At 37.9% G+C, this 17,839-nt stretch overlaps 1 protein-coding gene across 1 annotated transcript; it reads right to left on the bottom strand.

The window, feature by feature from the left end:
• Nucleotides 1–8,047: 8,047 nt before the first annotated feature.
• LOC124283361 (monocarboxylate transporter 5-like) lies at nt 8,048–9,562 on the bottom strand. Its single transcript, XM_046719396.1, has 3 exons — nt 9,215–9,562; nt 8,663–8,713; nt 8,048–8,291 (listed from the first exon to the last, which is right to left on the bottom strand). Exons 1-3 carry the CDS (start codon nt 9,525–9,527, stop codon nt 8,230–8,232), a joined length of 426 nt encoding a protein of 141 aa, XP_046575352.1. The 5' UTR covers nt 9,528–9,562; the 3' UTR covers nt 8,048–8,229.
• Nucleotides 9,563–17,839: the final 8,277 nt, after the last annotated feature.

Genomic DNA, 17,839 nt, shown 5'->3' with positions numbered 1-17,839 from the left:
AGTGAGTGAGTTAATATTTAACGTCACATCGGTAATAGTTCAGCCATATCGTGACGAGAACATGTTTGACATTGAATGGAATATGTGTATATTTAATAGGGATATCCAACCAGGGGAGATAACCGAAACAGCTCCTCTCGTAAGCACAACAACATGGTCAGAAAAATGTGTCAAAACAGGGGGGTGCTTTTACGCGCATTTGTAACGTTCCCTTTGATTGCACAAAGAATACAAATACACCAATGAAAAGACGGATAACAAAACTAAAGACACTTTTTCATAGTTTGACAAATGTGACGTCAAATGTTGACTTTGTGAAGGTGAAAACTTCCGAAGTGTAAAAACATATTTATGCAAAGCGCACATGTCTATATAAAATCTCATAGGTAGACGAATTATCAAGCCTTAATCTGCACTATGAATTGTATTTTTAACAACGTGTTCATGTCGAAATAAAAATGAAAAAGGACCCCACCGTCTATACCGGAAGTACTTTTCCCTAGCGATCAAGTGACAGACGGAGCCAGCCAGCTGAGATCGTGTTTGTCAGCAAGCGTGGAAATACCGCCTTTCTACGAAATAGGTGAGTGACAACATTTTCATGCTTGCAATATGATGTATCCTGAAGTAATGAACAAATATACACCATTTATTACCGCCAATCAATCCAATTATGATACATACTTGGCCTAAATAACGTGCACACTGGGTTGACCTATTTTTTCGTGAAATTGACATGGTTATCAAAATGAAATACTACTGACAGTGAATGACAGTAAATGTGATTGTGTGTTACTGTTAGTATATACAAGTTAGCAGCATTTGGCAGTTGACCATTTTTGTATTATCTCTGTTTTCAGTTGCATTCCATTTACAAAATCCCTCCACATTTTTTTAAGTTATATAAAAATTGCCATTGTTGATGAAATAACAATAATATGTAATCCATTATTTACTGTTTAAGCCTTGGGCCATTAAATTGTCACGATCTAATTAGTGCCATACTGTTAAGAAAATATATTAATTTTTATTTTGCTTAATTTTCAGGACCAGGGCTGACCAGCTGAAGAGAAGAAGCCAGACTACTTATGTTTTGCAAAGTGACAGAGATTGGTCGCTATTGTTTCTTCAGATTTTATTATTATCATGCAACTTGACCTGTATGCTGTTTTTGTGATATATTTTAAACAGTTATACCTGCCATATATTGACAGTTTGTGACAGAGTTGAAAGCGCAGGACTGGATAGCGCTCATTCAAAGAAAATGTTTCTTCATCATATGTTGTGCATTGATCTGCATTGATCTTTGCCAAAATGGATTAATATGACCCAGGATCATGAAATAACTTGCAACTAAAAACTGTATTTGTTGGAAACTATTTGCTTAAGTATTTATGATCATATTCAAAAGACACCTAGACCACGGCCTCTAATATAAATATCAGATATGTTATATAATGTTATCAATCCATCATGTATGAGATATTGGATATGATATAAAAAGGCTTAGCTAAGATTCTACATGCTCCTTGGGCCAGGTTTTAGTTTTCAACCCTGTGATATATATTTTATGTATTATGTAGGAGTTTCTAGAACCTTATTTATTTATTTCGTTGTGGTACATACGCTGTCTGTAGAAATGAGCAAGAGGTCCCTATTTTACTTGATTTGACTTATTTTGACTCCAGAGACTTTAGTTAACATGAAACTTGCCTTGTATGCATGTATTGTCATTTTCTAGTCATTAATGCATGTCATACATGGCAAAATTGTAATGGTAATTAAACAGCAGAAATGGTAACCACTGTCAGCAACAGATGTTGCTGTTGAATGTGTTAGATATATCACTTTTATTGCAAAATAGATAGACATGATGCCAATAAACAACTACAAATAAAGTTGAGTGAAGAAAACATAAGGATGACTGAACAGCTACGCGTTATGAAAGATAGACTTGATGATTATGAATCCAGGTCTAGGCGCAATAATCTGCTTTTTCATGGCATAGAAAGTGAAAACAACGAAACCTGGGAAACTTCGGAGAAGAAAGTTCGGGAGTTTATTCGAGACACTCTTGACATCCCCCAAGCAGACGATATTCTTATTACGAGGGCCCATCGACTTCGGAGCGGAAAACGTAATCCCCCAATAATTGCGAATTTCGTTCTCACCAACGACAGAAACGACATCCTGTTCACTGCGAAAAGGAAACTAAAGGACAAAGAAGATACAACACACCGAGTCACCGAGGATCTCACACAGCGAGTGCGGGAAGCACGCAGATCTTTAGCTCCTTTATACTCGGATGCCCTCAAAGCAGGTCTAAAACCGAAGATACGGCACGACAAGCTAATCATCGATGGAAAAGTGTATATTCATGACCGGGAAAACAACGCAAATAGGTGTATTTCGGATGGAGGAAAACGCAAACCACAAGTCACAACGGAATCACACGACCACGCCCCTTTGTTTACACATAGTAACGGAAGTGAAGGGGAGAGCACTCTAAACAGGAATACGCGATCGAGCAAAACAGCGAAATGAGGACTCGGCCAAGGCTCCATTAGTATTATCGGCTGGAATATAGAGGGTTTAAGTAAACACGTGAGTTCCACCTTTAGTGATTTTGAGAGTTTTTGTTGTAAATATGATATAATTGGATTCTGTGAAACATTTGCTAAACACCCCACCGATTACGACATGTTATTGTCCGGATTTCGATCATACCACTACTGCAAACCCAAACAGAAGCATTTGGGTAGGTACAGCGGCGGAGTGTCTGTTTTTGTGAAACCCGATATTGACGAGTATATGTACAGAGTGCTTGAAGATTGTGAAGATTGTGTTGTTCTTTTGTTTCAATCCACGAGACTTGGACTTGACAAAGATATTGTGTTAATGTTTGTCTACATATCACCTGAAAACTCCCCTATATACATTGGTAAGGATTTTGATGGCATTCAGCGTTTGGAGCAATATGTCGAAACCATAAAGCATAATTTTTATCAGCATCATATATTACTTGTGGGCGATTTTAATGCAAGAATGAAAACATTTTTAGATTATATTCCCTGTGATGATCTCTACTATGTCCAAAACAACAGTGAGGACTACCCAAGTGATAATTTCCAAACTCCACGCAATACGAAAGACAATATCAGATATAACAACTATGGAGTATCGCTTGCAGAAATGTGTTGTACACATGGTCTACATACTTTGAATGGAAGGTTGTTTGATGATAAGGAAGGCAACTTCACCTGTGTGACCCATAATGGTGCTAGCGTTGTGGATTACTTCCTAGCAAGTACTGATCTATTCCCCTATTTCAGCTCTTTTGGTATTCATGAAAGAGACGAGTCAAACCATTTCCCTCTATATTGTTCTATTGATCTTCCTGGTGCAGCTTCAACTCAAAGGTGTAAAGATAACAATTCCAACCAGTCATGTGTTATGGATCAAGAGGCATGGATAAAATACAACTGGTCCCCTGAAATGTACAACATATTTTTAGTTGATTTTCATGAATTGTTTATGATGCAGTATGACACAATACATAAACAGATTGAAGAAAATGTGGAAGAAAGTGTCAAAGCATTAACTGATCTCTACCAGGCTGCAGCAGACAAATTCAAGAGAGTTTACAATAATTCTCTTCCATGTATTCCAAGCAGCCCCTTGGTGGGACTCCGAATTAGAGCATATCAAACAAAAGAAATACTCAGCTCTTAGAGCACACAGATCAAGGGGTGAAAACATTGATTCATATATATGTCAAAAGAAACTTTTCAAATGTACATTTCAACTGAAAAAGACTTATATTTTCAAGATCAAAGGAGAAAACTTAGTGACTCAAGAAATGACCCCAAACAATTCTGGAGTGTATTAAAATCAAAATCAGTTTCTCGTTCAGAGACTCCTAATATTCCTGTAAATGTATGGCATGATCACTTTCAGAACCTTTTATATTGTGAATCTGCCAATAATGTTATCGAAGAGACATTATGTGAGGATATAAATGACAACATGGCATCACAGTTGAATGATCCCTTTTCAGAACATGAAGTATTTTCTAGTCTTCAAAACATTAAGAGTGGCAAATCAGCAGGACCAGATGGCATAGCCGGTGACTTTTTCAAGGCTTCTAAAAGTTATATTGCACCAGTATTAACTAAACTATTCAATAAGTTATTTGAAGATGGCATTTTCCCCTGAGACTTGGGGAAAGAGTATCATCTGCCCCTTGCATAAATCTGGAAGCAAATTGGACCCAAACAATTTCAGAGGTATTTCCTTGATCAACTCAATGTGTAAAAATTCTTACTTCCATAATCAATAACAGATTACAACAATGGTGTGATGACAACAACATAATCTCAGAGTGCCAAGCTGGCTTTAGACATGGGTATTCAACCACTGACCATATATTCACATTACAAGCTATGGCAACCAAGTATTTATCAAAAAGAAGGGAGATTCTATTGTTTGTTCATAGTGAGTGAGTGAGTTAAGATTTTAAGTCACATCGGCAATATTTCAGCCATATCGTGACTAAAGCAAGTTATAAATCTATCAACAATTTAAGTGAAATGATAAAAATTCTGCCGACGAAGGACAGTAAAATAACTAGGATTATCACAGATATACATGTAAAACTAGTAATTGAATCTAAAACATTTTAACTAGAGGGGACAACACAATATAAAAATGGGCTATAGATCGCTAACAACTGAAGCTAGATCACCATACTAGAGACCATGGTGTTTGTTCATAGACTTTACCAAAGCTTTTGACTGCATTAATCATCAAATATTGTTTAGGAGTCTTGTGAGCATTGGTGTGAAGGGGAAATTTATGAAATTTATCATCAAGATGTGCTCATCATTATGTGCTTGTGTCAGAACTGACACTGGATTATCATCTTATTTCAACTGTAATGTTGGCACAAGGCAAGGATGTATTTTAAGCCCTCAAATTTTCATTATTTTTATAAATCAACTATCACAAATGCTGGAGAATGATGGTGGAAGAGGTATCTTTATATCTTCACAAGCCAAGGATGTTTATTCGCTCCTATTTGCTGATGATGTTTCATCTGTATCTGACAGTGCTATGCAGCTTCAAAGGAAAATTAATGTTGTTGAAAGGTTTTGTGCAGAAACTGGAATGAAGGTGAACCTGAAAAGACTAAAATAATGGTATTTCGCAATGGAGGTCCGCTCAGGGATTATGAGAAGTGGTTTTTAAATGGAACACAAATTGAAGTTGTTAATATGTATAGATACTTAGGTATTGTGTTTACTCCAAGATTAGCATGGACAAAAGCGAAAACCTGTTTATCTTCTCAGGCGAGGAAGGCCATATTTTCTATCAACAATTATCAAAAATGTTTTGGATATATTAACCATCATGAATTGTTTAAGATATTTGACTCTATGATTGCTCCAATACTCTGTTACGGATCTGAAATATGGGGAACAAGCTACTGTCAAATTATTGAAACTGTGCACACCAGATTTTGCAAGTCATTTCTTAAAGTTAGTAAAACTACCAACAACAACATGGTTCTGGGAGAGTGTGGGAGAGCTCCCCTCCAGTATCAATATATCTCAAGAGCAGTCAAGTACTGGTGCAGACTGATACAGCTTCCACGAAACAGACTTCCTTATCAGGCATATCTAATGATGAAAACTCTCGATGATAATGGTAAAACAACATGGGCTTCTCATATTAGGTTGATATTATTCCAATATGGATTTGGTTTCTTATGGATATCTCAAGACATAGGCTGTATATCCACATTCATGGTAATTTTTAAACAGAGATTCTATGACTGCTTCACTCAATACTGGCATGCATCACTATTTTCGTCACCCAAATGTAAATACTATTCACAATTTAAATCATCTCTAAGTGTCGAACCATATTTAACCAGTGAATTGCTACCAAATCAACGTAAAATCATAACTCAGTTTCGGTGCTGTAACTTCAGACTCGCAGTGGAATGTGGCCGTCATACAAACACCCCATATAATGAACGTCTCTGCCTCTTTTGTCATGCTGCTGGCCTTGATTACATCGAAGATGAACTCCATATTTTATTAATATGTCCAAAATATTCCCAATAAAGATCTGATTGTTTTTTCAATATATCTGACTCAACCACCGACAATTGAAACCTTCATCCGATTGTTGTCATCAGACAATATACATATTTTAAAAATCATTGAGTAAATATCTTTCACAAGTTCGCCGTAGAAGGAATGATTGTCTGTAAAACAAATCAATACTAAACTTTACTTAGCTCTACTCAGTATGTATTTACTCTTGCCAAATGTATGTATTATGGGCCTCTGGCCTAAATTACCGAATAAACCTGTCTGTCTGTCTGTAAACAACTACAATGCATACAAGTATTATTCAGAAGTGTAGAATTATTTTTGAAAATACCCTAGCCAATAAATAGCTGGAAAGAAATGCAGTATTTTTTTTAGGGAGCAGGTGTGTTTGAATGCTAATAACTTTTTTATTATTTTTTTCTGTGTTAAAAACAAAGTATTTTGATAGCTTATCCTTTGCTCTAGCCCCACATAACTTTCATGTTAATTGTACAGGTAGAACTCTAGATATTCTTCAAAATACATTTACATACATTTGTATATCATGACCTTCAAATTTCAAGGTCGAGCATATTTTTATAAACATTGTAACATATGCTTTTTAAACTTTATTGTCACTTTTTGGAGATAAAAGTACGTGTTATCACATAACAATGACTATGTATGCTTATTTTGATGATGTTTTACTCATGTTTAGACATTATTCATGAAAACGTAGTGAAAAGTTTAAAAACGATTTATACGGGGCTACACTTACAGGGTCAGATTTTCATATTGTATGTGGTAAATATATGTCCATTATCACTAAAATGGATAGACAAGATACCAATACAGAGATAGAATACTTACACATATTTTTCTTCAGTGCAGAAATATTTTTAAAATGTTCCTAACCAAAAAAAATGGCTGAAAAAAGATATTCATTTTTCTTTTCTGAGGGTGGGTGTCTTGTAAATCTAATAACTTTTTAATAAAAATATTGGGTATGAAAATCAAAGTGTTTTGTTGTTATTGAAACTTCACTCTAGCAACACATAAAATTTGGTTGAAAAATTCCTATTAATAAAAAATGAGTGGTTATGCCTATATTTAAAACACCTGTCGTCAAATGACAGTAAAACAACTAGTATATCACAATTACTATTAAAACTAGTGTGAAAATTAAAAGTAATAGCACTATGTGGATAATACAATATAAACACAGGCTATAGATTGCCAACAACTGAAGGTAGATAACCATACTAGGGACCATGGGGACTTACAGTACATTTGCTTCCTGCATGGGCCCTAGCTGGATTTACACCATCCTTTCAGCCGTTAGCAATTTAGACAAATCTAGCCAGACATTAAAAAGACACATATACTACGATTACAAAGTGGAGAGTTTAAATTTACTTTGAATGTTTTGGGACTTCTGTACCCTCTCAGGAGGACAATAATTTTACAGTACCTTAACCCCCCTTGAGGATACAGCCACTCACAATCTGAGTTACTAATTCAAATTTCCAATCATTAATCATTTATCTATTTACAAATCATTTAACAAATCTCAATCTTTTAAAAATGCAATTATTAAATGAGAACTGATATTAGTAAAAAGATCCTTCATGAATTAAAATAGTTATCCCTTGTGATGGACTATTCTTTGATCAGTTATTATCGTGTCATAGGTCATCTAATTCAGCATCGGTCACATGTTGTTTGTTGGCATCGTGTGACACAGAAATGGACTTTATTTCATTGTACATGTATTCACGAAATACTGTGTTTGGATATTTAAACTTTGAGACGTATCTACCACAAACGTGTGTTTTCTTTCTTGTACATAACTCATCGAGGTGAAAAATGACACAAACAGTATGAATAGTGGTCTTATTCACTAGCCAGCGTTATACAGAAAGTTTTGCAATAACTTTTTGGAGACTTGTGCGAATACCATCCGTGACAGCTTGATGATATGATGCAGCTTGGATTGTGTTGAATCTTGTGATAAACAACAAACGTCATTCTTTCTGATCGCTGATCATTCTGAACAATCAGACAGGGTCTCTACTGAATCCACAGCCTAGAAAGGGGGTTACCATCACATTTTCGTTGAAGAATAATTGAACTACCGTCTTTTCACAATGTTTACTAACGCAGCAGACACCGAACTGACCATCAAGCACGTCCCTGAAATGAAGGTAGTACAGGTGTGAAAAGCCTAAGTCTGGACAGCACTGTATACGTAAGATAACATCTCAGTCCAACGCAGCTAGCAGTCATATAAAGACAATGCATGAAAAAACTTTAGTATGAAATGGGTAAACGTTCACACCTCATCAGTAAATTCTGGGCGTTAAGCGATCTATATAAAGTTTAAAAATTAGGTTAGGTTGATTAGAAACAAATATGCCAGATGGGGCAAGGCTTTGTTTTGTTTACAAGAAATAGACACTAACTAAAGTATACCATTCTTAAAACAAGAAAGCTGTAAATGTTAGATTATTAGATTTTTTATATAATTCAGTTTTAAAAACTGTCATGTTTTGACATTGTCTTACCTGCAAATACATAGGTAAAATCATAAACCATGCTCAGTCTGAAAATCCAACCTGAAATGAAACACAAATCATGAGGACGTTACTTACAAATCGTCCCAAGTGGGTAGGTCTCCCCACCAAAATAAAATGGCGCACAATGTCAAAGGAACGGGATCCTAATTTCGACACACATCCACAGTTCTGTTCTTTATATATTGTTCGAGGGTATTTGATTATAATGCAGTAATGTTAGGTCCATGAAGTTAAAATGTTAAAATTTGGCTCGACATAAATGTACGAAATGCATGTAATGTTGTGAAAAATAACGCCAGTGATAAACCAATGTTGCAGATCTACCCAAACAGATTCTTTTGCGCCACAAATAAACAAAAGTAGCTGTGAACGCTTCTCGATTGTAAAGAAAAATCATCAGTGATCAGGATAATAGGTATTGTTTCAAGGGTAAACATGTCCTTCACCATCCGAAGCACCCACCAGAAACACGAATTAATCAATGTCTTTATAAGCCACCCTTTGGGGAATTGCACTGTTTTGATTGGTCATTTTACTTACTTGCCAATGGAGGTCCGAGTATGTATCCAACTCCCATCGAGTAATACACAAACCCATATGCCACTGGGACATCCTTCAGTGTAACCAAGTCAAGAACAATAGGACCCACCAGAGTGTTTACACCTTGGCTGTATGTCCCATACAGAATCCCAAACACCAGCTGTGTGTTATATGTGTAGGAATAAAGAGGGAACGACAGAAGCAACATTCCCGATATACCAGTAAAACCTACTTGGAGAATCATGTATGGAATTTTCGAATCTGAGGCCATCATTCCTGCAACTACTCTTGAAAAGACACTTCCAAATCCCATTGCAGTGAAAAGAGCTGCCGCTTGATTAGGTGAACTTCCTTTTGTTGGGCATAATATGGAAGATGGAAAATAGCGGCTGATTCACCCCAGTGTCCACAACATGATGCTCATGTTATATATAAGAAATCTGGTTTCCTTAAGGACTCTAAAACCGCTGAAAACGCTGCATACATTTGATTTTATTCTTGATTTCTTGCAGTGTGTGTGTGGTGAAGGGATAAACGCATGGTAGGATTGAGGATCATCTGCAGAAGTTGATACTTCTAGAACATGGCTAGTAGTGTCCCTCAGATGGTTGCTGATGATAGCTAGCAGATTCATTTTCTGAAGGTGTTGGATGTTTGTCTATCTCATGAGTCTTTCTCTCGTTTTCCAGTGTCGTGTGTAAATCTTTTCCACTTTCGTATTGCGCACAATCGTGATCCTTGTCAGTTTTGTCATCTGAAGAGGAGTCTTTCGTGAAGACAAGTGAGGTCTGAGACTGTTGGAGTGGTCTCAAGGTAACACCAAACAACACACATGTGGAATTCTATTGCACCAAGGATAAGAAGCGCCCCACTTAGGTTGTACTGACTAAGAAGATATCTGACAAGAGGTCCCGCAACAAAGAGGCCCATGCCTCCACCAGCAATGCACACACCAAATGCTGTTGCTTGCCTCTTTGAAAAGTACTTTCCTGTTACAACGCCAACTACATTGCAGGCCAGACAAATACCAAACCCTGTCGAAGAGAGGAAACAGACCCATCATAAATGTGTATGCAAGCATACTGAACATAATACATGTACTAGTATTCCGCACAAATTTCACATTAACGTTTACAGAGACAATACAGGGAGAAACATTTATATGGATTTTTTGCTGCTGACAACAACCTTTCATCAACATTATATAATACTTACTTAGAATTTACCAGTATTATCAATGACACACGCAACTCAACTTTGATCCAAGTAGTGATGTTCATTTGCAAATAACATATGTAAACTGTTTTTGCACAGTCCTTCATAAACTGCATCAGAAAGTTAAATGTAAACGCGAAGTTAAACAAACCCCGCCAGATTGCATACCTGATACATATCGGTAAGAATTAGCATTCAGCAACCCATGCGTGTCGTAAAAAGGCGACTAACGGGATCGGGTGCACCGCTGACTTGGTTGACACATGTCATCGTATCCCAACTGCGTAGATCGATGCTCATGCATGTGAGCAGTGGATTGTCTGGTTCACACTCGATTACTTACATAAAGCCGCCATATAACTGGAATATTGCTGAATGCGCCATTATACAAGAAACGAACAAACAAACATACCTGATACAAGGCCATACGTTAGCACCAGACCCAATACGGATTTGCAGAATGAAGCTACCGTCATGCCAACAAGAGTTAAAACACCACCAACCATAGCTGTAATACGGGAACCAACTTTGGATTGTACCAAGCCAGCAACTGGACCTGTAAAGAGTTGACAATATGTCTGTAAGACCGATAGATGTTAATCAAGTAGCCCCAGCTATCAAATATGCATAAAACGTGAATAATTGGTGTCTAAGTGTACTTTGAAGTGTGCTCTGAATATCTGAACCCATGATCTCCGAATCATTACAAGTCTAAGGGACACATGTGCACATAGTTGCAGTGTGGAAGCTAAATATTTAACTAAAGTGATTCCCTCGAATGGAACACAGACAAACAACTGAATTTAATTACAGCATTCCTCGGTGAGCTTAAATTGATTTCCTTGGAACAACTTTGTAAAGATGAAATGAATATCACCATCTTATACAATACCCATCATTCTAGCCCTGATACATAAAGATTTTGAAAACAGATAGGTCAGAATGCGTTTCCATTCATTCAGATCGTATGTACCTAGTAAAGTGCAAGCTCCAAAGTTAATCGAACCGATCCACGAAGTCTTGGTCAGATCATTTTCAATTTCCTCCAACACCGCAATGTTCATGACACCAGGAGAGTAAGCCAGTATTCCAGCCATGAGCTGTAAGGTGAAGGCAGCTGCAAGTATCACCCACGCATACCCTTGGTCAACATTAGATCTTGACACTTCCATGCTTCTGTCATATATTCTGAAAGAAATATATACGCCAATAAAACTAGTCATAGCAATATATACCTTCCTGAAACTTAAGCAACTATTTCCTAGCGTTCTTGCTCCTTCCATGACTAACATATTACTACTTCCTGTTTTTAAATGATGTCTCTCTTGTGGTTTTTTCAACGTGGACATGGCAAGCCTCCATGATGTCACATTACATCAAGTGTAGCGGTTCTGTGACAATCATATATTATTGGGTGTATTTCTAAAGCTTGTCCACCATTGCTGCAATGTGAATATGGTAAATATATTAACTTATCTGAATCGTATTACCGCTGCTATAGTATTTACATTTCTTACACTGTAATCTAACTTTGTACTGTGTTTTGTACCACCATTGACATTACTTTACAGTATTTTTCATTAAGTTGCAAATCTGGTTAATTTTACATTACATTTCTTTCTTGTTTGTTGGCACAATACACTTATGTTATTGCGAACACCTGGTATCATGATATTTGGTTGTGTATTAATGAATGAATGAATTTAAACATCTCACAAGAGCTCTTAAACCGTCTGCAACGCATAGAAAATGTTGCAGAACGGATTGTGAGCAAAGCACCAAAGTTCTCAAGCATGACCCCTATTCTAAAACAGTTACACTGGTTGCCCATAAGAGCTAGAGTGAACTTTAAAGTTTTAACCCTCGTCTACCAGTGCATACTAGGCACTGCTCCAGCCTATCTCAAAGAACTGTTCAAACCATATCTTCCATGCAGACAGCTTCGCTCCAGTGACAAAAACTTACTTCACATTCCAAAATGGAAGTTGAAATCCTATGGTTTTCGTTCCTTTCAAGTGGCGGCCGCAATCAACTGGAATGAGCTACCAGCTCACCTTAGAACAAGCCCAACAGTCACATGTTTCAAATCAAACCTAAAGACATACCTTTTCTCTATGTTTTTAAAATGACTCCTAAATTCTATCTTGTCTGCGCTATGAGCATGCTGTCGGTGTGGATTTAGCGCAATATAAATGGACTAATTATTATTATTATGATATGGGGTTGATAAATATATCTTGAGTTAAATGAAGGTGAAAATAACGATATTCTTTGTCTTCTAAAGACAAGTTCCATACATTTAGTTACTAAGGATCATCACCAAGGAAATTACGTTATCGATGAAATATCTGCTCAGGGAATTCGTCTAAATAAAAAAACACATAAGTTCAATGCATAATTATGAATAACAGCAATTAGTCATGAAAACAATGTGTAAGGGTGTAATATGTTCCTTGGTAGCAATCTGATATTTCACAGTTACGTTTTGACAGTAGCATTTTCGTCCGTTTTTGGCGCACATCATGTTATCAATAAGAATGAAACCCATTTAAACCTGCTCCTGTTATGTGAATACATGAATTTAACGAAAAAAATCCTACTTGTTATAGAAGCGTAGCTCCTTAATGCATTACTGTTATGTATGTGAATACGAAACTAATGCTTCTAGCGTAATGAATTATCTCCCTTGGCTGCGCATGTCATGTAACATTTCCGGAATTAAACTTGCCCGATACCTGCAAGTGGTGTTTGTGATGACCTCTTGTGTGGAAGTTATATTTGTGTTGGAACCCGAGCCCGAGGACACTAAAAATACCACATACGGAACTATAAAACACTCTTGGTACCGAGCCAAATCGTGTTTGCTAGGTGCGTTTCAGAAGACGTGCATAACACCTTTGCTACAGGCGATTTCAGTCCGCTTTCAGCAATTGAGCATTAGGCCCTGCTTTCAAATGAGGTGACCTATTTAGTAGTGCAATGGGATAAGCCCGTGACATATATATTCTATATGTTGACATGAAACATGCACAAGACGCCACATGTTCAGCTGTGCACAAGCCCAAAGAAACCAGTGTGTGTGTGTGTGTGAACAGGGACAACGCTGATTGTTGTGCAATGGAGAAGAACGTATAGGTTCTGTGTTCGTTCGTTTCGTGCAGGGGCGGAGGGGTAGCCTATTGGTTAAAGCGTTGGCTCGTCACGCCGAAGACCCGGGTTCGAATACCCACATGGGTACAATGAGTGAAGCCCATTTCGGGTGTCCCCTGCCGTGATATTGCTGGAATATTGCTAAAAACGGCATAAAACCAAACTCAGTCAGTCGTTTCTTGCATTAGAGTCGAGGTTGGAGCGTAAATGTACACCAGCTCGTTTGCCTCTGCTTAAAGACGAATACGCGGCCCACCGATCATACAACATACAGAACAAATACTGATAGGTATAAAAGTAAGTGTTTCTCTATGCGTGATATTTATACTGCATCATATACCTACCTCTCACGTGATATCTGCTCCAGTGACCCCCAGGTAACCTGCAAGTGTATACAGCTGAAGAACAGCTGATGATCGTGCGCCTAGTGTATACGGTGGTAAAGTGTGTCAAGGTGCCGGGTTGCTGGAAGTGTTGTGAATGAATGGTGTAGATAAAACAGTGTGTGATTTTACATTATAATTAATCTGTGTGTGACATAACTGCAAGCTATCCCATTGTGCTATAGCCGTGAGATGGTAAGTGGTACTCAGTCCACTGACTGTGCAGGGATGGCTGGTTCAGACTTAAGGCGAAAAGCTTAGCCCTGCTGGATGTATTAAGTTGCTTGCTGTCTTACACGGGATTCCACCACAAGTAATGGATATATATTACACACCAGGTTTAAACTTCACCCATTGCATTCTCTTTTAAACGCATACCTAGTTCTGTCACAATGGTGCGCGCGGACACACACTCACATAGTATGCGCGCGCGTGTGTGTGTAAATATCTTTTAAACGTCCCCCATACTGGTAATTAACTAAATAAGCAAGAATACGATGGAATTATAAGGTCACTTGACTAAAGCATGCAAAAAGGCATAGAATAGTAAAATCACGATTAGGCGGAATCATAGGTACGTATTCCCACAATTTGCAATTTTTTTCAAAAAGCTTAATCATAATCGTGTGTTCATGAATCGTTATCAAACAGTGATGATACCAGATGCTCGCGTATCCTGACGCACTGAAGGCCCTCGTCACAAACACATGCAAGGGCAAGTCAAGTGTTGCCCAACTGCGGCAACTTATGGTACAAGTCAAGGTAATTATATCGAGCATAATGTTTCATCCTGATTTTGGAGTAACCCTTAACGTATTTACTGGAAAACCTTTCCGAAAGCTTAAATCTGAAACCATAATCAAACATCTTTTAAAAAGAGTAGTTACACGCTCTTTGAAATTTCCCCAAAAAGACCTTGCTCAACACTACCTCAAAAGTTCTGAAACGTGTTTCCCGAATCGGTCAACCAGGGGGACGCAGGCCAAGGCCCCCACTGCGGGTCAGAAAATCGATAAACTAGGCCCTGGTTTAGTATCCACACCCCTTACTGTATAACATGTAAAGGTTCATCACACAAATACGGTGACCTGATCGAAAACCGGACAATTACGCACAAATCAACCGATATATCATATTTTCAAGGTCTCACAAGTATCAAAAGCTCTTGTCCATATCTCCAATGTGTGTAGGGGGCATATGCATGCGCTTTCCGTGGGGATGCATTTGATGTTTTTTATTAAATCGCCAAAGACCGAGTTGCTGTGCCGGAAGTATACAAAAGTAGGTCGTCAGCGCTTGACTTCACTACCTCCGACGATCTGATTGGCTAACACATTACACTGAATGAATGGATTATTTTGTGTTTCTTGAAAAAATATCTTTATTCGTTTTTAAATATATTCTTACCAAGATAAAACATCAGACCGTGACGTTTGAGTTTCCCTCTCATTTTCGCACGTGCATTTGTTGTCAGTTTATTAACCAAATGATTGCGTTGACGACCTAGTTTTGTATACTTTACATGTTATATAGTAGGGGGTGTGGAAACTAAACCGGGACCTAGTTTATCGATGTTCTGACCCACAGTGGGGGCCTATGACGCAGGCGTCGGCAAAACATTCATGACGGCGTCTGTACATTCTCATTCTTCCATCGCGTCGTTCCAACAGAAACTCGATTCATCGCAGAACCAGATTCGACGCCAATTAGCCATAGTCCAGACCCGAACGTTGGTGCAACACTGAACACGATATTGTCGATGTAGCTGACGTAGCACAGGGCCAAAGTACAGTCTTCGTGCTCTCAAACCCGCCTCTCGAAGCCTGTTCCTGACAGTTTGTGCGGATAATCGTCGTAATCCGGGTATGTTTGGGTGAGAAGCCCGATAGCAATAATTCGATTGGCGCGGCTGAGTCGTGGCATTTTTAATTCTTTAGAAACTCTCAAATAAAGTGACTAAACAAAACAACAGTGATCCATCATTTATACCCATCAGTGACACGATGTGAGTCCCAAGTTTCATAATGTGTTCTGTGACATGCACCAACTCAAAATCACGCGTTACATACAGGTATTTCATGCTGGATGCGTTTGGATATGATGTTTTCACACAAAAACATAAATAAATGAAACTTGTTTGTAAAATCATCCCTGTACCAACACACGGATGGATCAAAATTCCAATTTCGTTATGCGTTTCTTTTGGGGAGAGTATATTAAAGTAAAAGGTAGCACCGCACTCATCAATATTCAGGCTTTAGGTAATCGAATATGAACCAGACAATCCAGTTATAGATATCATGAGCATCGATCCCAACCGTCAAACACGCAACTGCTCCACTCGTCTTAAAACACTTGAAGGTTTGGCTGGCATCAAGCATGCTGTGATCCAGATCACTATGATAGTAATTGACCCATCTCCGTCCAGATATATTTGTGAAAAGGACCATATATGTACCATTCTATATTTTGAAAACCATACAAATTCCAGTTTGGTAATATTCCGAATAGTGTTGACCTTCACCATCATCATCAGCAGCAGCAGCAACAACAACATCTTCACCTTGTAAGAATGTTTACCCCTATTGCCAGTCATCATTATCATTGATATCCTTTAACTGTGATATATATATGTATATATAATTATTTTGTCATCAAATTATAAATCTGTTAGGTCAAGTATTGGTTGCTGAAGATCAATTCTAATCTGGATCTTCATAGGTCCCATTCAGGTTAACCACTTAATAACCATAACTTCTTTAAGAATGTTAACACTCATCGCCAGTCATTGGTATTAACTATGATATTGCTATGTCACTTTCATTATTTACAAATGTTGATATTAATTATAGAGTATATCTTTAATCCGTGTTTGGTTATGTAAGCTTTGATCCCGAGACGAAAAAGGAAGGTGTAAACCCTATCCTGGCTAGTATTAGGCAGGTGCTCCCAGACATCACCACCACCACGCTACTATCATAATGTGGTACTTATAATCTTTGAAGGGCATTTAGAATTGGAATGCCAAAGAAAAGCAAGATTTTTGGATGTCAGCTTCTTTATTGTGAATAACACGACGTTTCGCAGTGTATGCTTACTCCTTCACCTGATGAAGGAGCAAGCATACACTCCGAAACGTCGTGTTATTCACAATAAAGAAGTTGACATTCATAACTCATGCTTTCCTTGTGGTACTTATAGCTTCTTTTATATAATTCTCTACAAAACGTAAATGTGTGTATGATGTATGAAGCGCAAGCTACGATCTCAGTGGCATTACTTCCTTCCGAGAACACAATCAGTCCGGCAAGCGTTGTGAGATACGTGGTGAAATCGTTAAATATGCCACGAAATGTTATACCTTGCATGATTTGTGTTGTGTAACGTTGCAGGTTCTGTTTCATATAACGTTGTGTTATACACCTTATGTAATTTGTTTGAAGTTGTATGTTACACAAGTCGTGTTAAATGTTAATTTCTATGTTTATGAAAAATAGCTTCCTTCATACAAACGCACGCACGCACGCACACACACACACACACACACACACACACACACACACACACATATATACTTCTTCCGCCATTTCAAACTGTTGCGTAACTGTCCGGGTTCGATTCCCCACATTGGCACAATGTGTTAAGCCCATTTCTGGTGTCCCCCGCCATGATATTGCTTGAATATTGTTACAAGTGGCGTAAAACTAAACTCAGTCAGTCAGTCAGTCAGTTGCGTAACTGTCAACAACTACAGACTGCACTTCCAAGAAAAATAAGTAGGTCAGACGATTCCATTATATTGTGGCCAGGGGGTTAGAGTAACGCGGCACGCAAAACAATAGGCTGGTTTCGGTCGTGTGGAGTTGGGAATATATAA

Source organism: Haliotis rubra, unplaced genomic scaffold, assembly GCF_003918875.1.
Source record: "Haliotis rubra isolate DU_JTF1 unplaced genomic scaffold, ASM391887v1 Scf314, whole genome shotgun sequence".
NCBI lineage: Eukaryota > Metazoa > Mollusca > Gastropoda > Lepetellida > Haliotidae > Haliotis > Haliotis rubra.
Note: the sequence above shows the minus strand (reverse complement) of the source record. Positions and strands in the feature narration are given on the sequence as shown.